We start from the raw sequence: 21,693 nt of genomic DNA on the forward strand, positions 1-21,693 counted from the left end.
ATCGAACCCTAAACAAATTGAAATAATTTCCTTTTACTGGCAATTACTAATTTTTTTTAATAAATAATTAATTTCAACTAAACTAGTCAGGGTTATCTGCAATTTTAACAAGGTACTAGTGGTTGAATATGGGTAGAAAAAGAATCTAGTGATTGACATCTCTAGACCAACTTTACGACGTCATGATATTTTCATCATTTTGTGTGGAACCTATTGTAATATTTATCGCCTATTTATATTTAGATCTAGACCAGAACTAAAGTTGCATTTTTAAATAGAAAATGCCTATAGAAGTAATCATAAAAATTTTGTTCTTTCTTGTAGTTTTACGCACAAAACATTGAATACATTTCCACGTCCATCATTAATTTCCAAATGTTGATTTTTTGCAAACTATACACCTACTGATCTCAGAACTAGTCGCTGATGCACTTAATACTTGTTGAGTTGGAGGATCGAATTGCTGACTTGCGTTAATGGCTTTCATCCAAAAACTTAGCCCTCCAACGGTGTTAATACAAGTTCCTCTAGAGTTACATTCGATGAAGGGTTGTGATCTAAAGTTACGTAAGCAAGAGCCAGGGGATTGTAATTGTTGGCCGGAACCTTGATTTCCAGTGCCAGTTTGCTAAAGTAAGTTTTATAAGATAACATTGGTTAATGCTAGAATATACCTAAATGTTTCATACATGTTCAAATAGTAAATCTCTATCTTGAATATCATCGAAAACGCCATAATTTTTGATTAGGATAAGAGAAAATATTTATTACACATTCTGAGAATCTTTGTAACATCACATATTACAAGCTATCATTTATTCATTTATTCATAAATTATAATTTCATTTTTCAAGCTTATTAAGCTACTATAAATCCCAAAAATACTTCTTATCCAAAAATGATTTCTAATGACTAGCAACTGTATTATACCAGGTCAGATATTATAAAAATAACAAATAATGCCTTACTGTATAAGTGTATAAAGTGATTTATAGCTTAGAAGAATGTACATTGCACAGTATTATATCTTTTATCAAGGATATGAAATTAGTTAAGAAATTATTAAGACTTCGCAATTTATGCTGAACGTATAACAACTGTTTACTACAAGGTCTATTCAGCTGTACCCATAGTCATGACCAAAGTAATCAAATTGCTTACCATAATGTAGCTGTACCCTTCCCATAACTGCTGCCATCCATTTGGACAGCTTGGAGCGGTACTAGTTTGACTATGGAATGCAGCAACTGGAGCGTTAGCTTCACAAACAGAGCATCTGTATTTATAAAGAATTAAAAATATTTTTAGAAGCCATTATTTACACTATAAAACTACGCTATCAGTATTGATTACCGTCCAATGTAAGGGGCTATGTTGGATCCAGAGATGGGTACATAAGATGGAGCAAGAGATGCAGATAACCAATAACTGACGCCCAATCTCGTCGCAATATCGCAGCGTTGATTTAATGAGCAAAACATATATGGCAATGTAGTAAATCGCTCTAGACAAGAACTACTACGGCCAAGATCTTGACCTATAGTCTGCCCATTACCTTCCACAAAGAGTAAGCTATAACCAGACCAAAGTGTGGTAAAAGGGCTGGGACATTGAGGAACTGTTGTACTTTGGCTATGTATAGCCATAACATCACCGATTTGATTATCTCCAGGTTGTCCACGGCCACCAGGATCCCCTCGTCGACCGCGATTACCTTTTTCACCCTTTTCGCCTGTTGTACCAATCTGCCCTTTATCACCTTTGGGGCCATCATTACCAGGAGGACCTTGCGGTCCTACTTCGCCCTTTGGGCCAAGATCACCTTTAGAGCCATTAAATCCACGAGGGCCAATAGGTCCAACATCTCCCTTTATTCCTGTATTTCCCTTATCACCTTTTATGCCTGGGCTGCCTTTTTCTCCTTGTTCGAGCACAAATACCGAGCCAGTTTCATTCATATAATACGATAATCCTCTTAAACCTCGTTGACCTTATTAACAGAAATAGGTACATTTATGGAGAAGTTATTGCTGCATTTGAACGATAGCTATAGTTATAATAACATTTTGAACTAGTAATCAATTCTAGACTATAAAATTGATTGCTAATAATGAGATATGACCGTAATACTCCATTTAAACCTTTTTCTCCTTTTTCTCCTTGCAATCCAATGTCTCCTTTTGCCCCTGTATCGCCCTTAGAACCGTTAAACCCAGGAGGACCCGGGTCGCCTTGAATACCAATCTGGCCTTTCTCTCCTCGATCTCCTTTAGTTCCATTAACACCTTGAATGTGATAAAGGAAAGTGAAAATTGCTTATAATCATGGTAATTTAGTACATTCTTGCAGTTTAAATATCTTTAATAAGTACTGCACTGGTAACGCAAAATTTACTTTCAAACGTCTAAGATAGGTTACCTTGAAAGCCAATTGGTCCTTTATCGCCTTTTGGCCCTGGATTAGTTCCATCGCGACCGTTAAGTCCAGGTACACCTTTCTCTCCTTTCATTCCATAGAGACCTTCTTCTCCTTTATCACCTTTCGGACCATCGAACCCTTTTATGAATACGTAAATGAAAGCAAATTATCGAAAACGTAAATTTCTTCATTAAATTTCAAAATATTCCAAATGATCAATTAACTTGTAGTACACACATAGTTTTCTTATCAAGTATCAATAATTGCAGTATTCATTTAAAATCTTTTTAATTTATCATTTTAAAAGTTTGTAGAGAGGTATTGCGAAACGAAAATTCCCTCTTGAACCTTACTGGCATTCGGTGTGCTAATTGTTTATATGCGCGCGATTTTATCACATTGATATTTATCGTAGTGTTAAATTCTCACCCTGATAATACTAGAAGTTATTAACGCAAAATTTCTATTAGTTTATCATTTTAGATTATCATGGATGATAGCTCAATTTTAATTCCTATCTGGTACTCCATAATAGTTCTTGAACTGCCTGTAGCATTTTATCATATTGGCATCTATTTTTACAATTACTATTAAATATCAGTAGATTTTACCTTAAATCTAGTTAGTTTATCGTCTTATGAGACTGCCGTAAAATGAAATGTAGCCCTTCAAATCTTATCTGTATTCCATCATCGACTATCAGTAACTATGGGTGTAATTTGTATTCCTAACTCAATATCAACAATTATGGCCTATAGTATTGATTAATTGAAGAATTACCAATTTATTATTCAAAGAAATTGATGATAGAGTACCAATATTGGCGATACGTATTTTAATACCCTTGGGTCATATTGGATAACTTTAGTTAGCTTAGATAAATGATAGCGTACGCTTCAGTAGCCAAGTCTATTAACTTACCATCAGTTCCATTAAATCCTATAGGTCCCGTCAATCCTATTGGGCCAGTTGCACCTTTCTCACCAGGCTCACCTTTGGGACCTGAGCCATCACCAATTGGTCCTTGAGGCCCAGTTCCTCCAGTATTTCCCTTTTCGCCAGCTGCACCTTGTGAACCTGTAGCACCTTTATCACCCTTAGGACCTACTGATCCTGCTAGGCCTGTTTCTCCTTTAGTACCAATATCACCTTGTTGTCCTATAGCCAATTCAAGAGATCAAAATATTGATTTTATGAAATACGAGGATATTGCTAATGCCAGCCTTGAATAGATCCTCAAATAGATTAAATAAATTGATTGTACCTTTATCTCCTTGCATTCCCTTACATTCACTACTACCATCTTCGCCTTTCGGCCCAGTTGGTCCAATCTCACCTTTGCTACCTAGAGGTCCTTTAGGTCCTCGTGGGCCTGCATTACCTTTATCTCCTTTTTCGCCTTTCGGGCCTATATTTCCTTGAAAACCCTGCTGACCCGCTTGGCCTAGAACAAAATAACCAGAATCTTGTTATCTATTTGAAAATTAATGAATATGTAGCAGCAATCTAGTATCTGTATACTTTAATTGTAATATAACAATTAACCAATATAATAACAAATCATATATAATAAACAATTAACGGAGGCAGTTGTATTCTACTAGAATTAAATAGGGAAAGTTTCATTTTGTAACCTTGAGGTCCTTGAGGGCCTTTGTCTCCAGTAAAACCGTTATCACCCTTTTCACCTTTATCACCTTTTGATCCAGTCACTCCAATTGGACCTTTAGGGCCTATAGGTCCGGTATCACCTTTAGGACCTGATTAGACATGTATAGGTTATTTGAGACAATATAATTAATTGCTAAAAAAAGTACCGCATTAGTCTATTTAATCCATGAAATGTAATTACCTATATCGCCTTTTAGGCCCTTTTCGCCTTGACTTCCTTTATCACCTTTATCGCCATCGGTACCATTAATTCCAATGGGCCCAAGTGATCCCTTATCACCTTTATTTCCTACAATACCCTGATCACCTTGAATGCCTTGATTACCTTTTTCCCCTTTATCTCCTTTGCCACCAACTTCTCCTTTTTGGCCTGGTATTCCGCTACTACCAGCCAATCCTCTGTTGCCTTTATCACCTTTGGGACCATCAATGCCTGCGATACCTTGCTGACCTAACGAATCGATCATGGAGAATTCAATTTAGAAATACTTTAATTCAGTAAGGCTGATAAGATTATTACATTTTACTTAATGCCAATTAACTACCCGCATCTGATATTTACACACTTAGAAATTGTATAAAACTGCTTCAAACGATTAATAATCGTTTTAAATCATTTTATATCTTTTAATGAGATTGGTAGACCACGAAAATTGTATTGGTATTAAGAATTCTTAATCATTTTAGATTTGCGTAGCTATTACCATAAATATTTCATCATTATATGAAAATAGCGTCTGAAATGTTGGTATGCAATGTTGCGCTATTTATATCTTAATTTAAATAATTGATCAATCTTAATGATGGTTTCATATCTTAATTTACGTAAATTTATTCAATAAATTGACATAAAATATCCAATTATGAGTTATAAAACCTACCCAGTAAGATTATTAACAATAACCTAAAATACTTTTAGAAATCGTAGCTATACTACAATAAATTATTCTAAGGTATGGATAAGATACGATATATATTCTTTTTTACATGGGAAATGATCACTAAATAGACAATATTTACTATTTGAATAACCCTGTATGAATTATACTAGTACTCGTATACGGCACACGGTCACAAGTACGTTAGCGATCAGGGCTATCTCGGAAAATTCGGCTATACTAAACTAGCGAACCTTTATCTCCTTTAGTGCCGTTCATTCCTCTATCACCAGTAGAACCTGTTGCACCTAAATCGCCTTTTTGCCCAAGCTCTCCTTTCTGGCCAGTGGCACCTTTGAAACCTTTCAAACCTTGTTGGCCTGTAGTTCCCGGTGCGCCCTTCTGACCTTTGCTTCCAGGTCTTCCTGGTATCCCAGGCTGACCAGCAAATCCTATTTATTTCGAAGTGAATGGTCATGAAATTAATATTACTATTGGAAGTAGAGTTAACACTGTTATGGACTGGTTATATATCGTATTCAAAGTTATTAAGCTACTAACATCAATTCTATATCGTTATAGGCATGCATTACCTTTTTCTCCTGTTAGACCTTTGCTTCCTTTCGGGCCAGCCGCACCTTGTAAGCCAGTCTCACCTAGCGGACCTTTTTCTCCTTTTGCACCTGTATCACCTTTAAATACCGACGATAAGAGATTATTAATTTCAAAAAGGATACGCATATAAATACATTAGTCAAAATCTTACAAAAGAATTAAAATCAGCTTTTACAAAGACTAAATATCAAGAAATTAATTTGTTATCAGATTTTGAATTTGAATCGAAAGTGAGGATTATAATTTATAGATTTAATATATTATATAATTAAAGTAAACTAGACAATAATAGTGCCAGCGAACATTGTATAATGAGGAAGTGTAGTCATTTTTTTGACGTTAATTAAGATATTGTGGCAGAAATAAAATTAAGTTTCTTGATAGCAGCTAGAAATTAATCAAGTAAGGAATTAATTAGCAGAACTCTTGGCAATTCAGCTGAAAATCATCCGTGCAACAATAAGAGTACCTTTCACGCCACGGTCTCCGATATCTCCTTTTTCTCCTTTTAAGCCGTCCGTGCCGCGACTACCCTTAGCTCCAGGAAAGCCAGCAAGTCCCCGATCACCTTTGTCTCCTTTAAATCCTTGCACACCTTTACTTCCTTTCGATCCTTTATTCCCTTTATCTCCACTAAGGCCACCTTGGCCTAAATTTTTCAATAGTATTTGGGAATAAATCTTGTTATCAAATTTTCGCATTAATTGAGCTAATTAAAGTGGGTTATAGTCTATTTAAATTTCAAACCTTTATCTCCCTTGTCTCCTGCAACACCTTTTGGACCAGGATTACCTTTATCACCCTTAGTACCTTTAGTTCCATCAATACCCTCTCTACCATGTAACCCTATCCATTTTATAAAGAGTTCATTTAACATGATTAAATATATAATCAATAATCCGGTTAATAGTGATATAATATTTATACATTATTTATTGATTAAGTTGAGGAGATATGCTGCATATGGTTATATGGAATAATATAGTCATTACCAGGCTCTCCTTTAGAACCAGCTTCGCCTTTGGGTCCTGGATCACCTGCAAAGCCTTGTTCACCTCGGTCTCCTTTCTGGCCTTTATTACCTTTAAAACCTTGGTTTCCTTTATTTCCTTTCGGTCCAGGTTGTTCTCCTTTGTCACCTTTATTACCTTTGATGCCAGTATTTCCGGGTTCTCCTTTAGGCCCTTGCAATGATTGCCCTATATCGCCTTTATCTCCTTTCGCTCCTTGATCACCCGTTTGACCAACAACTACCGATGAATTTCCCGGTGGTCCAATAGGCCCTTTTTCTCCCTTAGTTCCTGCTATGCCAGGCTCTCCCTTAGCTCCAGTATTTCCAGTTTGTCCTTGATCGCCTTTACTACCTTTCGTTCCCTTCTCTCCTTTAATACCGGATATACCTTTTTCGCCCTTGATACCTTTTTCTCCTTTATTCTGTGCTGTTGATACGATAGGTTCACCTAAAAGGGAAAAATTGATAGTTCATATTCATTTTAATTGATGTTGCGAGAACGAACATCTAGCTGAATTAAAATCGAGACGTTAATCCATCTAGATATGGACAAATTAATCATTTTCTACCTTTTTGGCCTTTTTCTCCCAATGTTCCAGTTATACCTTGAATACCTGTATCACCTTTATCACCAGTTGGTCCAAAACCATCGGTACCATTAACACCTGCTGCACCTTTGCTACCCGTAGGACCAATATTTCCTTTTTGTCCTTTTTCTCCAGTTAAGCCTATGTCACCTTTAAATCCCTAGTAAAAGTTTAAGTCGAAGATAGATACGGTATTCCAAATGATAACATCCTAGTTTACATTAGCTCAGGCTAGCTTTAACGAATAGGAATAGGTATTATTTAGGCAGATACCTGTTGACCTTTTTCACCCTTACTACCAGTTGTGCCTGTATCTCCTTTAGTTCCGTCAGGTCCAATTGATCCTTTATCTCCAGTAATGCCAGTATCTCCTTTCTGTCCAGGTAAACCTTTTTGACCTTTTTGACCTTTAACTGATTCACCTTTATCACCTTTTGCTCCATCTTGTCCAGGATCACCTTTGTTACCTTTCAAACCCTACAGGGTGATTAATGTTATACTGAACTCGCACATTATGCCTGGTTTCGTAAAATGGAAATGAATTAACTCTTACTGGCTCTCCTTTTGGTCCACGTTGTCCTATCTCTCCTTTATCTCCCTTGCTGCCATTTACTCCAGCTGCTCCTTGAGTTCCATTTAAACCTGGTGGGCCGATATCTCCAGTTGTGCCTAAGCTACCTTTTTCTCCTTTCTCAGGGATTGGGCAGGCCATGCAAGCATCTCCTTTTTGCCCAATTAATCCTGGTAGACCAGGTACACCTTTGGGGCCTGTTGCTCCAGGGTCACCAGCTCTACCTGGAGGTCCTGATATTCCAGGAGGGCCTTGTACAACCGTTGAATTACTTCCGCCACTTATTCCAGGTAAACCTATCCATACATATATATTTAAGTAATTAAGATACATAAATCAATTGACGATATTACTGCTATTTATTTTTACGTACATTATGGAATTCTAGTTTGCACTGCTGCGTTAGAGCTGATTATATCATATGATACGATATTAGTAGCTTTTACCTTGAAGCCCACGGCTTCCCTTTTCACCAGTTGCTCCAGAATCTCCTTGAGGACCCTGATCACCTTGAGGCCCTTGTATTGAAGCTCCAACTGGTCCAGTATTTCCTTTCTCCCCGGAAGGACCTGACTCACCTTTTTGCCCAACCTGTCCATTGCTACCGTCCATTCCTAATCATCATGTATTTTACAGCATGAACATATCTATCTCTTTCTATATACATATATATATAGTGATCGGATATGGAGGTATTTTTGCTATTTAATACGCTACTTTGCAGCTTAGCTATAATGTATCAGGTTTACAAACCACTTAGACATTAAAAATTATTTAAAAATGCAATCACGGAAGATGCTAAATTTTCGCAAGTAATGCATGGATATACGCACCTGATTGACCTGGTTCTCCTTTCGTTCCTTTAGGTCCAATAGGGCCAGATGCTCCAGATGCACCTTTAGATCCAGTAGGACCTCGCTGTCCTGGCAATCCACGAGGTCCAACATTACCTTTTGGACCTATAGCGCCTGGATCTCCAGGAGGACCAAAACCTTGTCCAGGGCCTGGAGGTCCCTGAATATGACAGAGAATAACAATTTGATACCATGAAGTTGATGAAGTATATAATAAATTTAACTACTATGAATTTGAGTGCTTAATTACGACGCAAATACGCGTACTTGCAGATCGTATTAATTAATTAAATCATTAATACATTTGTATAGTATCCTTACCGGCAATCCTATTGGGCCAGTATTACCTTTTGTTCCTATTGGACCTCGTGAACCCTAATAATAAAGATCCGATACTCTAATTAAAGCGCTTGATTGAGTAGAGCACAATCGAGCTACTGCAGGTAAGGAATACTTACATCACGACCATAAGGCCCTTCTTCTCCAATACTACCAATGCTTCCAATGTCACCCTAGGCGGTTAATTTGAAATCATTGACAGGATGGTATTCGTTATTAAAAATTAAGCAGCTCATTTTTAAGAATCCGTAGAAATTGCATTATCCAGTAAATACCTTAATGCCTTGAATACCAGTATCACCTCGAGATCCTTTCTCTCCCTATCGATATCACATAACAGATAATCATAACATGTCTTGTAATCATTAGTTTTAAATCGTTAGAGCTTGGGTATTATAACAGTTGCTGCAATTAGCTATAGAAACGACGGATAGCTAGTTGTAGAGTAAATAATTTACCTTAGGTCCAGTTAATCCTTGCAAGCCTTGCGGTCCTGCAGAACCTTGATTACCTGCTATACCCTAAAGCAGTACACAAGATTGAAAACACGCATACAAGATGGTTAATAATGACATATTAGCTGTCATTGTGGGCGAAATAGAGTAAGCAAGTCTTAAAAATTCATGGATACTATCGTAATTCATATCAATACAAAATGGGCGTATTTTTTCTATACGGCATTACTTGAGGTCCTTCCGGGCCGATTTGTCCTTTTTGTCCTTTATTACCTTTAATTCCCTACAACATAGAAAACTGTAAATATGAATAGACTGACAGTAGAAATCTTTAATCCCTTTGAAGGAGATTAAATGGCTTTATTTGCCAGTTATCATCGCAGTTGGATAAATCAAAAAACGCCTAAATTATCTAAAATTATTGAAGCATTGATTATGATAGCTAGTCTTATTATTTACCGGCTCTCCTTTTTCACCTTCTATAGGCTGTATTTATACGTATAAACAGCAGTGGAAGAACGAGTGCTCAGTAATAATCAGTTAGACGTAAGTAATAAAGAGAACAAGAAAATTATTAATACCACAGTAACGTTGGTTGAGTTATCAACAGTAGCTGCTGCTACACTGGCCCTAGGTACCACACTTAACATTTGATAAACCTCACCAGGTGGTCCAGGCGGTCCTCTTTCACCCTATTATTTTTTAACGAGAAGGATTGCGGTAAAGATTGCAGCATGTACATTGTGCGTATAGCAAATCCTAAAATTCTTCAAGTTAAGTATATTGTATATGTAACACTCGAAAAGCCTATCATCACTTAGTTATAGATATGACCTTTTCGCCCTTTTGCATAGGGATTACTGTGGGTGATTCTAAGTTTGTTCGTAGCTGAATAGTATTCCCATAGCCGATATAGGATAGAATTATTGCAAAGATGAACATCATATTGATTAGTTACATGATCGTAAAGCAATCATTCGATAAAATAAATATTCGAAATCAGCTAATAAGCGTTTGTATACGCAGGTAATATCGACTAGTATAAAGCAGGGATAAATATTAGAATGATTAGCTTTATGATTATTAAGTTTAGCGAAGCACATACGCACTGGGAGTAAGTAGATCTCATCTAACTCTACTGACGATGTAAGATAGATACAAAAGCAGAAACTTATACGATAATGATTAGCAGTATGATCACTAACTAAGCAACCGATAAAACAAATACACAAGATAAACTGCTATATATAGAATCAATGCAAGATAGAATGAAGCAAAATGAAGATTATAATTTAATAAGAAAATTGGATATACGGTGATAAATAGTTTAAAAGTGGATAAGATAGAACTATGCTGTAGATGCTAAAACTGTCATCTACTGATAGATCTTGCTAAATAGCAATAAAATTTATAGGTAGATGCTAAGCCTAGCAGTTATCGGCGATGAATTATTTTCTGTATGTACTAGATCGCACAGTATACTTATTGAGTTAAAAAACTGAAGAAAATGAATAAAGATAGGATTACGTGCTATATTAGTTCGATCATTGATTAATTGCTATGTTAAAGGTTACATTTAAGAGCAGATGTTAAACCTTACGACTATTAAACGATAATTTTATATAGTAAGTGTTAGAAATCAGTTGCTTAAAAGAAATTGATCGCTGAAAAAGACAATTGCTATCGATATCGAATAACTTCTGTAAGTAATGATTATGTAGAGCATTTTGTATTTGAGATAGAAATTAAAGAAAAATAAACGTGCATGTGCTATATATTAAGATAGTTCATAACTCATAGATTAATACATTATTTTAAATTTCAAAGCAGCTGCTAATCCTGATATCTGTCGAATGTTATTTATAGCAATAAGATGATGAACGTAGCTTAATATTTATTACTACAAATTAATAAAATAGAACATATTAAGATACTATAGAAGATAGAATAGATGAAAATTTAAGCCAATTATATTTGCCTATATATCACACTGAATGTTCAATGTACCTCTTGTGTTTCTGCATTTCTTACATAGGCAATAAATACAATAAAAATGACTATTTGCCTAAAATGAAAGGAAATAACGAGATAATTACTCTTTTATAGTCTCAATTTGAGATATATGAGCATGATAAGCATGGTTGATGAAGAATAAAGTTTACATTATTAGCAATTAGGGCCAAGAGGGGACTATTGACCCTTGACTATTTTACTATGATGAAATTTCAAAATTATATTAAATTACTTACTTCAACATCCCTTGAGTTGAAAAAAGGGAGTTAGTCCGATTGGAATAATTTTACTTCAAATGATAACCTCAGAAAACCTTAAATGGAGGTAAGAATTATTATTATAGTAATTTAGCAAATCTATCCACTATTACTAGTCTATGATCGTGCAAGGGATGGCCAACAACTTTAGTCATAAAGTACAATAATTGAATAAATAATTTATATACATATATATGCAAATAGATACATCTTTGGATAGATTACGTGCCTCAGTATCGATTAACTTCAAATTTTTGTATTTGCCCTTATGATAATTAGCACAAGATTAGTCTGTCGATCGATGATGTCTATATAACATCTCATTCCAAAGTTAGGACATACAATCGCAGTAGTTAGTTAGAAAGTGTCGGCGAAGATATTATCATTAAGATAAATTGAGTGCGAAGGGCGAAGAATGCTGGTCATGATCGTTAAAATGGCACCCAACAGTGTATCTCACGCTGACATCGCTAGCTAAGAATGCTGTTTTCTATCTATCTATCAATAATATGCATATAGATCAATGAAATTATCAGTAGCAAACCCAGATACATATTATGGTTATGTCAAGGTGATTTTATTAACACCAAATCGACTTTAAAAATCCATATTAATACTGTATTATTGCAGAATTCATTTGACTTATTCCAGGTATTAATTTTTTGTATATTACTGATACAATGGCTTATTCCATTCGATTGATAGTTTACAATATTAATGAGCATTCTCTTGATGTTTATATTTTTTAGGCTACAGGTACAATGAGTGACTTCTTTACTTGAGTTGTTGCATAATTTATAGCGGAAATAAATATAATTATCGAGCTGCTGCCGAATGGTGGAACAGCTGAGGTTGAAATAGGAATACTGAAATGATTATTTTGAAGATAGAAATTTTGTTGATATTTTTCTTCTCTATTTGAACTACAAATTGTCTAATGGAATGGATTTCCATAGCTAAAGTTACTACTTAATTAAGATCAGCAAGATCATTAGCATCATCCGAGAACATAAAGATTTATTCTCAATGATTTAAGATAGAATAGAGGGTAGGAAACGAGAAATTTACTACCGTTATAAGTGAAGAAACGTTTCTAATTAAAAAACGATTAACAAATATAGGCTATAATAGTCAAGTAGTTAGAATTTTATATGGATTAGATGTATAAAACCCTTCTGAAAGTTATATAAGAGCTTTGTACTCAAATCGTGATGCATAAACCAATTGTGGCGATTGATCAGTATCACACATTCTTGTTTTAAATTATGTGAGTATTGAATGATTTTATTGCAGGATTAGCAAAGGGAAAAGAACGAGATGAAATTCTCTAGTTTATGCTATCATATAATGTAATTAATACACAATTAAAATAATTGGACAATTCTACTAGATTAAATTTCGCATTAATAACTAATTTAGTATCGTAATTAGCCATAAAATGAAGGCAAGTAAGGTACTATTAAAAATTGTTTAAAGCCATTTAGGAGCATGCGAACGTAGTAATAAGAGAGAAAATGGTAAGAAAGATAGGAAAAACCGTATCGATTTATGCATTAAATTTATTATCCAGCTTAATGAATGCGTTATGCACTTAGGTAAAAGATATAATTCAGAGAATTGGAGTCTAATATTTAAGAGGTTAATTTATAATTTACTAAAGAACAAATGTGCAGGGCAAGTATGCGTAAGTTGTAAATCTTTTGGCTCTGCAAAGATTATGTCAAGCCTTATTAGTGAATATGCCAAGGCAGAAAGAATGGTAATGAACTTAACTCAAAAAATAACTAAACTCGATCGCTAATATCTTAGCAAAGATTGTGTAAACTCTTCAATGACATATCAAGGATGGAAAGCTAATAGGCTAAATGTAAAGACATTTTGATGATTCATCAGAGATAGAACGTTAACAAATTTATGCCATTAAATTAATATAGAGATCGACCGAAATTGTTTAGTGGCATTCCAAGGAGTTGAAGCTAACAGATTTAGTCCAACAAGGAATACTTTCATTAATATTAACACAGAAATTGTATCTATCCGTTTTAGTAGCATAATAAAAGCAAGTTATTGGGATAAAATAATAGTAGACTTGATCAGGAGTAACAATATCAACTTTTAGTATCAACACAGAGATTGTATGAAGCCATTTTGATATCATATTAGGATAAATTGCAGATGAGTGAAGTAAAAAAACAACTTCGATTGCATGCTTAGAATAGAAAATTAGTTGCCTTAATTGAAGGATACTATGTTTTCATAGACACAAAGATTGCATTAAGCTCTTTAAAATGATATATTAAGGGTAGAAAACTAAAAAAATAGCACTTAATTAAAAGTTACTCTAATACAAGGCTTGCTATAAAGTAAGAGATGAAATAAAAGTAGATAGTTGCACGAGAATCGCACAACCAAAAATCTGCACAATAAGATGCCTATGGATTCCGTGAACTAGCATAATACCGTATCCATTTTAAGTAGTAGTCAGATAGTATACTATCTTAAGTTATTAATTGTAAGGAAATCAGGAAAGGAGGTGAGAAAAATGTCTATTTCCTGCTTAAATAATCAGTAGATCCTGTAGGGGGTATCATTAAAAATGACCATGTGCGTCAATGAAAAGATCAGGCCGACATATTTTAAATCATTGCAATTGTAATAATAATCACCATCAAGTATTTAACAAATGAACTAATTAGATATCAAGGTCTATGATTGACTAGTAATCAACATACGCTATTGCATACTGCTGTGTCGAAATGGACTTTCTAACTCTTCTATTTGTTTACTTTGATAGCATGTCGTTGAAAGCACGCATTCAATAACAAGATAATTAGATGGATGACCTACAGCTATGACTTGAATAATTAGATCTACTGCTATGAACTTAATCTAGCTCTATTGCTATATCTGATGGATCGAATCGATCAGGTGTTACTATAACCGATGCAAGATGCAACTGCCTAATAAACTTAACACGAATTCATCCTATTGGGCTGTCCAAACCAACAGAGTAAATCAGTGAGATTATTGACATTATTTGTCGTGATTGATATCCTCGACAAGTATAGGCCACAATATTAGGGGCGTGGTAAATTCTCTCTACTCTAATGATTGAAACTCTTCAGCTATAGTCTCTTATTAAATCTTTCAATATTCAAGGCATTTACTTTAAATTTGGCTCAAACTCCACATCAGTAGCTGACTAAAACTCCGAACAATTGGCCCTTGATGTTTTTATGAACTTTTACTACAGTATTGAGTTATTTGTAGGAAATTTCTAGTACAAACCATAAGTCACTAGTACATGTACGGCCGGTTCAACCAGTAGATACTAGAAGCCACGCCGTATATAGTAGTGGTCTGTGCCAAGAGCTAATAAAGAAATATTGACTATTACAACTTTTAGTGATAGTTGAATACTGTTTAAATCGATTGGGTACTACCATCGTTCCGACTTCTATCACCTTGTTATAGAAAAGAGAAAACAGCTGAAAACTAAATCATTCTAAACTGGTATATTGGACAGCTTGGAAGATTGATTTCAACTAAGATAATTTGGAATTTATCTGGGATTGATCGCCTAATGCAATACACGTAATGTAATATAACCTTTTCCGTATCATGATGAGAAAAGCCAAGATATTCATTATTGCAGCATTACTATGGTTATGCTTACTCCATTTGGAAGCTCATGCCAATATTAGCCCGGTATTGTTACTAGTTACTATTTTCAAAGCATTACAATTGAATTTTATTTACATAGGATCAATTTTAGTCTATAATTGAGGAGTTTTTCTCATGAACGATAATTAATAGCAATTATAATCTCGGCCGGACTGCTTTAAAAGCATTGTAAAGTAGTGATTTTAATTTAAATGGATTCTATTATTACGGTTATAAGAGTAGTTTTTAGTTATCTGCTTTGATATAATTCTATAAGTATTGTTGCAATTCTATGCTAATGACTACTGTAAATCTATTTCGAGATCAAAGTATTATGTACCTATATAAGCGATGATCATAATCGACTCAAGAGAATCATAAAATTATCGCCAATTAATGACTTTAGCTTAATCTACGATGAATTTACTACACAGCAAATTATCTAGATTAACAGCGATAGTGCCTAAAATCACGTTTATGGTCATTGTAAAAGCATTCTTATACATCCATGCTAACAATCACCGTAAGCTACCTTGAAATGATCATAGAAAGTATCATGACCTATCCACGCTAATAACCACTATAATCTACTTCTGGATCATGAAAGTATCATGATATGTATTTGTCTACATTATCCATCGCTGTTCTCTCTTTCTAGATGATGACAAAAATCAAGTCTAAATTAGATCATAAAAGTATCATAGTACGCGTTCGTCCATATTATCGATCGTCATTCTCTGTTTCTAGATGACGATCAAATCAAGTCTAAGTTAGCGATTAGTAAAAGCTACTTCACGATATTTTTAAAGTATCTCTAAACTGACGATCAGCGTAACCTCAATAAGTTCTACACATTATCATTCTACAGCTACATTAACGACAATTCTGATCTAGCTAGAGATTTTTATAAAATTATTCTTACATATCTCCTATAATGACTACCGTGCTGGAATCGATTTTGACTAGCTTCTACTTTGAAACTATTATCAAAATATCATTTTATGTATAAGTGAGATAGTTCATTTAACCTTAACTAATCCTATTTATAAGAAAAATCGTTACTTAGTGGTCTAGTCTCCACGCTAGCCGTTTTAATACATCTTTGTCTGATGAGGGTAAAATGATTAACAAATAAAACTGTAGAATATGAGGCGATTGCTTTCAATTGGATCTACAATAAATTAGCTATACAAGTAGATTTATGTTGATATCGATGTAGTTATAATGTATCTATGTAATGGCTTTGGCATAATTTTAATAGCCTTATACATTCAGGAACAATTTTTCTTATAATCATTAATTACCTAAATCGGTACTAAATGGTAATCATTTTACAGCTGTCAAAATTTAACTGTAAGGTCTCTTTCTGGTTTTAAGGTCAAAAGTATCTTACATTCAAGAACTTATTTTACATATAGTTATCATATGAAATAACTATAATCGTTTTGTAGCTATAAAATCTTCGTTAGAAAGTATTCTCTCTGGTTACCAAGTCTACAGTATTATTAAGCTAAGAATTCTTTCCTAAGGGTTAATTATGATACAAATGGACTCAAGATCGCAATGTTTTGTAACCATGTAGTATTCGTCAGAAGGCACTTGATCTAGCTACGAGATTTACAGTATCTTGTACTTGATATTATAGTCATATCGTAGTCATTCAAGCGACCATTAACTATGATCCAAATACAAGTAAAATTTAATCCATTCATGACAGTATAAGATCTGCTTGCCGATGAAAAACTGAAATTATTACTAGTGTATTAGCTGATAGCTTTCTAACATGGCTTAAATTTCTTTTTACTACCGTGTGTGCTATCTCAATCTCGTCAAAATAAAGAAGGATCTAGAGAAAGCTAAGATAGAGGTAAGATAAGCATCCATTTTCAGTCTGAGTGACATAATTTTATCCAGACGTATGATAGATGTAATTAGATTGATCTTTATGGCAATAGCATGGTATTTATAATTATCATTTTATTGTTTTACCCATAGTCAAGAGGAGATACCGGAGAATCTGGCCTTGCCGGAATGCGAATAACAACAACTAAAGTTTTGATATATCCGGATGATTTTGGCCGTAATGGAATGTTTGTAAGTCATCCCACTAATTAATTATGATATAATGTTCAAATTTCCTCAGTTATAGATTTTTTTCTTGAATGTCTGTCTGGCTACTGGCCATATTGTAAATTATCATGCTATATTAAAACCGAATAGCAATCGTAATAAGTATCTACTTGGAAATTCTGTATATCTGTAAGGCTTTTTAGCAGTAAGTTTTTGCTATTCCATGTTAGTTGACTTCTTTAAGTACATCATAAATTCCCATATTTTATTCAGAACTTAAATTTGCAGTACAATAGTAATACACGCTCCCTTGAAGTTTTGGATATCGTCGAGATTTCTAGTTGTAGACTTTCTCTGTTCAATGTCTAGCTGAGTTCTCACTACCGTACCTAATAAACTCTCATATTTCGCTCATTACAACAGACTTGAGGAGTGACAATACTAAATGCCGGCTTAAAACTACTGTATGTCTACGTCAGTGCGTTTCCATATGATTACAGCTTGCACCCATTGAAGTATCTAGGCAATTTAGCTCATCGTAATTTCTCATACTCCACTTAAGATCGCAAATGCAAGGAATAGTTGCAACAATTATTCGCTTAAAAATTACTCTTTTCATATAGCACTAATTAAAATTTATTAAACTTCTCTTTTTCTCTTTCAGAGAACATTATTTATAGGTGAGAAAGGAGAAAAGGTAAATCTTGAAAAGTAGACCTCGTCCTTTATTCTATCTAGTAATATTTACCTACTATTTTTAATAAATATTTAAAATAGGGTATGCCTGGAGACAAAGGACAAGCTGGAGATGCTGGACCGCCTGGATTAAAAGTAGAAAATCTACTTATCAATCTATTTAAAAAGCTAGATAATAAAATCTTTTTATTTGATCGTGTTAATCCATTCACAATTTAAAATATCTGCATATAATCGTATTCTACTTTAGGGTAACACGGGCATAAGAGGTCCAATTGGGCCAACCGGACCTGACGGATCATCAGGATTGAAGGTATGCTAATCTTTGAGGATAGTTATAACCATTGATTCTATCCTTTGCCCATGGAAGATTGACCATGTCATTATAAAATGGGATAATGACTTAATCTATAATTAATTGATAAAATGATGAAATTTTAATATCGAGAAGGCAATAATGATAGAAATTATTTACTAATTTAGGGACAAAATGGAAGCGTTGGAGCTCAAGGAATGAAAGGACCGATGGTAAGGGTTTTAAATATTCAATCTTGATATTATATATGTTAACATTTAGGCGTATATCTAGCTGAAATATACTTTATTAGGGTGATCAAGGAGTAAAAGGAGCAAGGGGTCCAGCTGGTATAGATGGTCTAGAGGCAAGACTACCTTACAGTCATGATAGTAATTTAATGACTTCATTTAATAAATCAAAATTTATTGAAAATTTAGGGTATAGAAGGAGCACAAGGCTATCCAGGAGAACGTGGACTGCCAGGCTTAACGGGGCCTCCGGGAAATACTACCGGTGTAAGCAAATTCTGCAATCACCATCCTAATTCTTGTTCATCAATACAAAGATATGACCATCCAGCTTACGCGCATAGATTAGCACCGCGTACCGCACTAATTTTTAATAATCATTAGGGCAATAACAGTAAAGGATTAAAGGGCGTAACTGGTGGCCAAGGGCCTTCCGGTGATCGTGGACAACCAGGTTCTCTCGGTAGCCCAGGTCTATCTGGATTATTGGGAAGAAATGGAACAGTAGGAATTCGAGGTCCAACTGGAGATCAAGGAGTCTCTGGGCAGCCAGGTTGGAACTCATTTTTCGTTATGACTTCAAATGATTTATGTACTGCATTAGCATCTAAAATTAATGCACTTTAACAGCTTTAATATTTCAGAAAGTATACTATTATAGCTCCAATTCTGATCAAAAGTCCTATATCAATAACTTTTATGAAAACTTACCTGTGTTCGCGCTAGTAAAATCTTTATATTTATCAATACGCTGATGGTGTCGTTATCCTTCTAGGAACTCCAGGCTCATCTGGTCAGAAGGGTCAACAAGGTGTAAAAGGAGAAAAAGGTTTAACAGGGGATCGCGGTCCATCTGGACAAGTTATCGCCGGTATAGCTGGACTTAAAGGTCTTCCAGGTTTAAAAGGATCAAAAGGTCAGAGTGGAGACATTGGAGAACCAGGAACACCAGGTAATTTATACCTACGATTCCATGGATTACTTGCTATATCATCTCAAGCATATGATATACCATTAGATAGGAATGAAGTGATTGAAAACAATTATTTTCCTAATTCTTTTTATGTCAATAATAATTTAGCGCCAGAAATTGCTGCTAAGCTTACTGCAGAAACACAAGGTGTTGCAGGAGACCCTGGAGTAAAAGGAATAAAAGGCTATCAAGGAAATCGTGGACCACAAGGAGATCGTGGATCCAATGGAACTAAAGGTTTATTGTAAATGATTAACGATTCCTTTACTGTCTGTCTTCAGCAAGAAATGAAAAATTTTTGTTAATTAACTGAAATATCGTTTACAGGTGAAAGTGGTGGCCAGTGCCTATCATGTCCGAAAGGTCAAAAAGGTCAGGTAGGACAAAAAGGTAATCGAGGACCAATCGGTAAAACTGGACTATCCTTGGCGGGTCCCCTTGGTGCTAATGGCGATGTTGGAGATCGTGGAGATCAGGGCAGTCCAGGCCAACCTGGAGAATTTGTAAGATCAATAGAATAGATAGGTTATTACTTCCATTAATTAATGCAACTATTTAAATCTACTTGTAATCCATCATGCACGTCTAGCGTTTACAGTTTAACAAAATTTTATTAGCGCTAACATTAGGTAATGTGTTCTACGCTGCTTTGCAATTACAGGGAGTCATTGGTGATTTAGGAGAAGTTGGAATTAAAGGCAGTAAAGGAGACTTGCCTGTTAATATAACCAAAGGAGATACAGGAGATCAATCTAATATCAAAGGTGTTTCTGGGGATAAAGGACAAACTGGTGTTATCGGTGATAAAGGACAAAAAGGGGTAACAGGTGATTTGGGCTCTAAAGGTATCCAGGGTAATGTTGGTGATAAGGTTAGTAAAGCTTTTCAAAATGGTTTGAAGATTCTTACTCCCTGGTTACTTATCTGTACATTTCCTGATTCAATAGGGAATTAGAGGAGATACCGGGTTAAGAGGGCCTACAGAAATCGGCGATATTGGTCAAAAAGGTGAAAAAGGAACACCAGGCATTCCCGGGTTAGCATTTAAAGGATTGAAAGGGAGCCAGGGTGATCAAGGGCTGAAAGGCGTAAAAGGAACTAAAGGTAATTTATGCGGTGATAGACTATTTTGCCATTGTGACTTTTAATTTGTAAACTATTCAAGGTGTGAGCAACCCACGATGTATAGATAGTATATAGAATAGAGGAATATAATTATGCAATTAATTCTAATCTAGGCCTAAAGGGAAACAGGGCCAATGGGACAATCGGAGCTCGAGGTGATCCTGGTGATCCAGGAGATCTGGGTAATCAAGGCCAGATTGGATTGACAGGAGATCTTGGTGATGTGGGTGATGTTGGCATTAATGGCTCAAAAGGCCAAGTTGGTGATAAAGGAATATCGAATTTTACTGGTGATATCGGAGAAAGAGGAACAGATGCTATGCCACAAGGTCAGTTGGGATATATCGCCATAAATTTTAATTGATGTTAGGGCTTGATATTATGCGTTACATATTAAATAGGAAATTTAACCAACTAAAATTATTTTATACCATATTCAGATCCATCTACTGCTCCTAGTGGGCTTAATGGGACTAAAGGTGATAAAGGACAAACTGGAGAGCCTGCTACTACAGCTGGATCTAAAGGAGATGTTGGTAATATAGGATTACAGGGCGCTGTTGGTGATCGTGGTGATGGATTACTTGGCCCAGTAGGAGCTATTGGAGATCAAGGTGTTCAAGGGCAGAAAGGTGAAGTTGGTTTTAGAGGCTTTAAAGGAAGTAAAGGTATAAAAGGTGCTCTAGGAAATCAAGGACAAACTGGTATGTATCAACTAACCTTATGTTATTTATCTATTTCTAATCTACCGGAGAGGTCTCTTGAAAGTAATCTAAAACTAATCCATGATCATCAATTAATTAGGTACAAGTGGTAGGAATGGAACTGATGGTATTAATGGCGTTAAGGGACAGAAAGGCGAAGCTTCAGGATTGCAATTTATTGGACAGAAGGGAAGCAAGGGTATTATAGGAGATATCGGTAAGAGATTATTAGAGCCTTTAAATTTT

General features: G+C 35.0%; 1 protein-coding gene across 1 annotated transcript; it reads right to left on the reverse strand.

Annotated features, from left to right (window-relative positions):
• Positions 1–364: 364 nt before the first annotated feature.
• On the reverse strand, positions 365–10,345 carry TRIADDRAFT_60245 (uncharacterized protein; the record flags this gene model as incomplete). Its single annotated transcript, XM_002116260.1, has 26 exons — positions 365–628; positions 1,162–1,276; positions 1,354–1,990; positions 2,142–2,285; positions 2,419–2,556; positions 3,340–3,576; positions 3,683–3,862; positions 4,053–4,178; positions 4,415–4,540; positions 5,222–5,419; positions 5,561–5,659; positions 6,052–6,231; positions 6,330–6,428; positions 6,575–7,042; positions 7,164–7,341; positions 7,455–7,658; positions 7,735–8,048; positions 8,199–8,366; positions 8,586–8,766; positions 8,928–8,981; positions 9,065–9,118; positions 9,221–9,265; positions 9,404–9,466; positions 9,630–9,683; positions 9,982–10,092; positions 10,235–10,345. The coding sequence occupies 26 exons, from the start codon at positions 10,343–10,345 to the stop codon at positions 365–367; spliced, it is 4,548 nt and encodes a 1,515-aa protein (XP_002116296.1).
• Positions 10,346–21,693: the final 11,348 nt, after the last annotated feature.

The sequence above is a fragment of the Trichoplax adhaerens genome, genomic scaffold (assembly GCF_000150275.1).
Source record: "Trichoplax adhaerens TRIADscaffold_14 genomic scaffold, whole genome shotgun sequence".
In the NCBI taxonomy this organism is placed as follows: domain Eukaryota; kingdom Metazoa; phylum Placozoa; class Uniplacotomia; order Trichoplacea; family Trichoplacidae; genus Trichoplax; species Trichoplax adhaerens.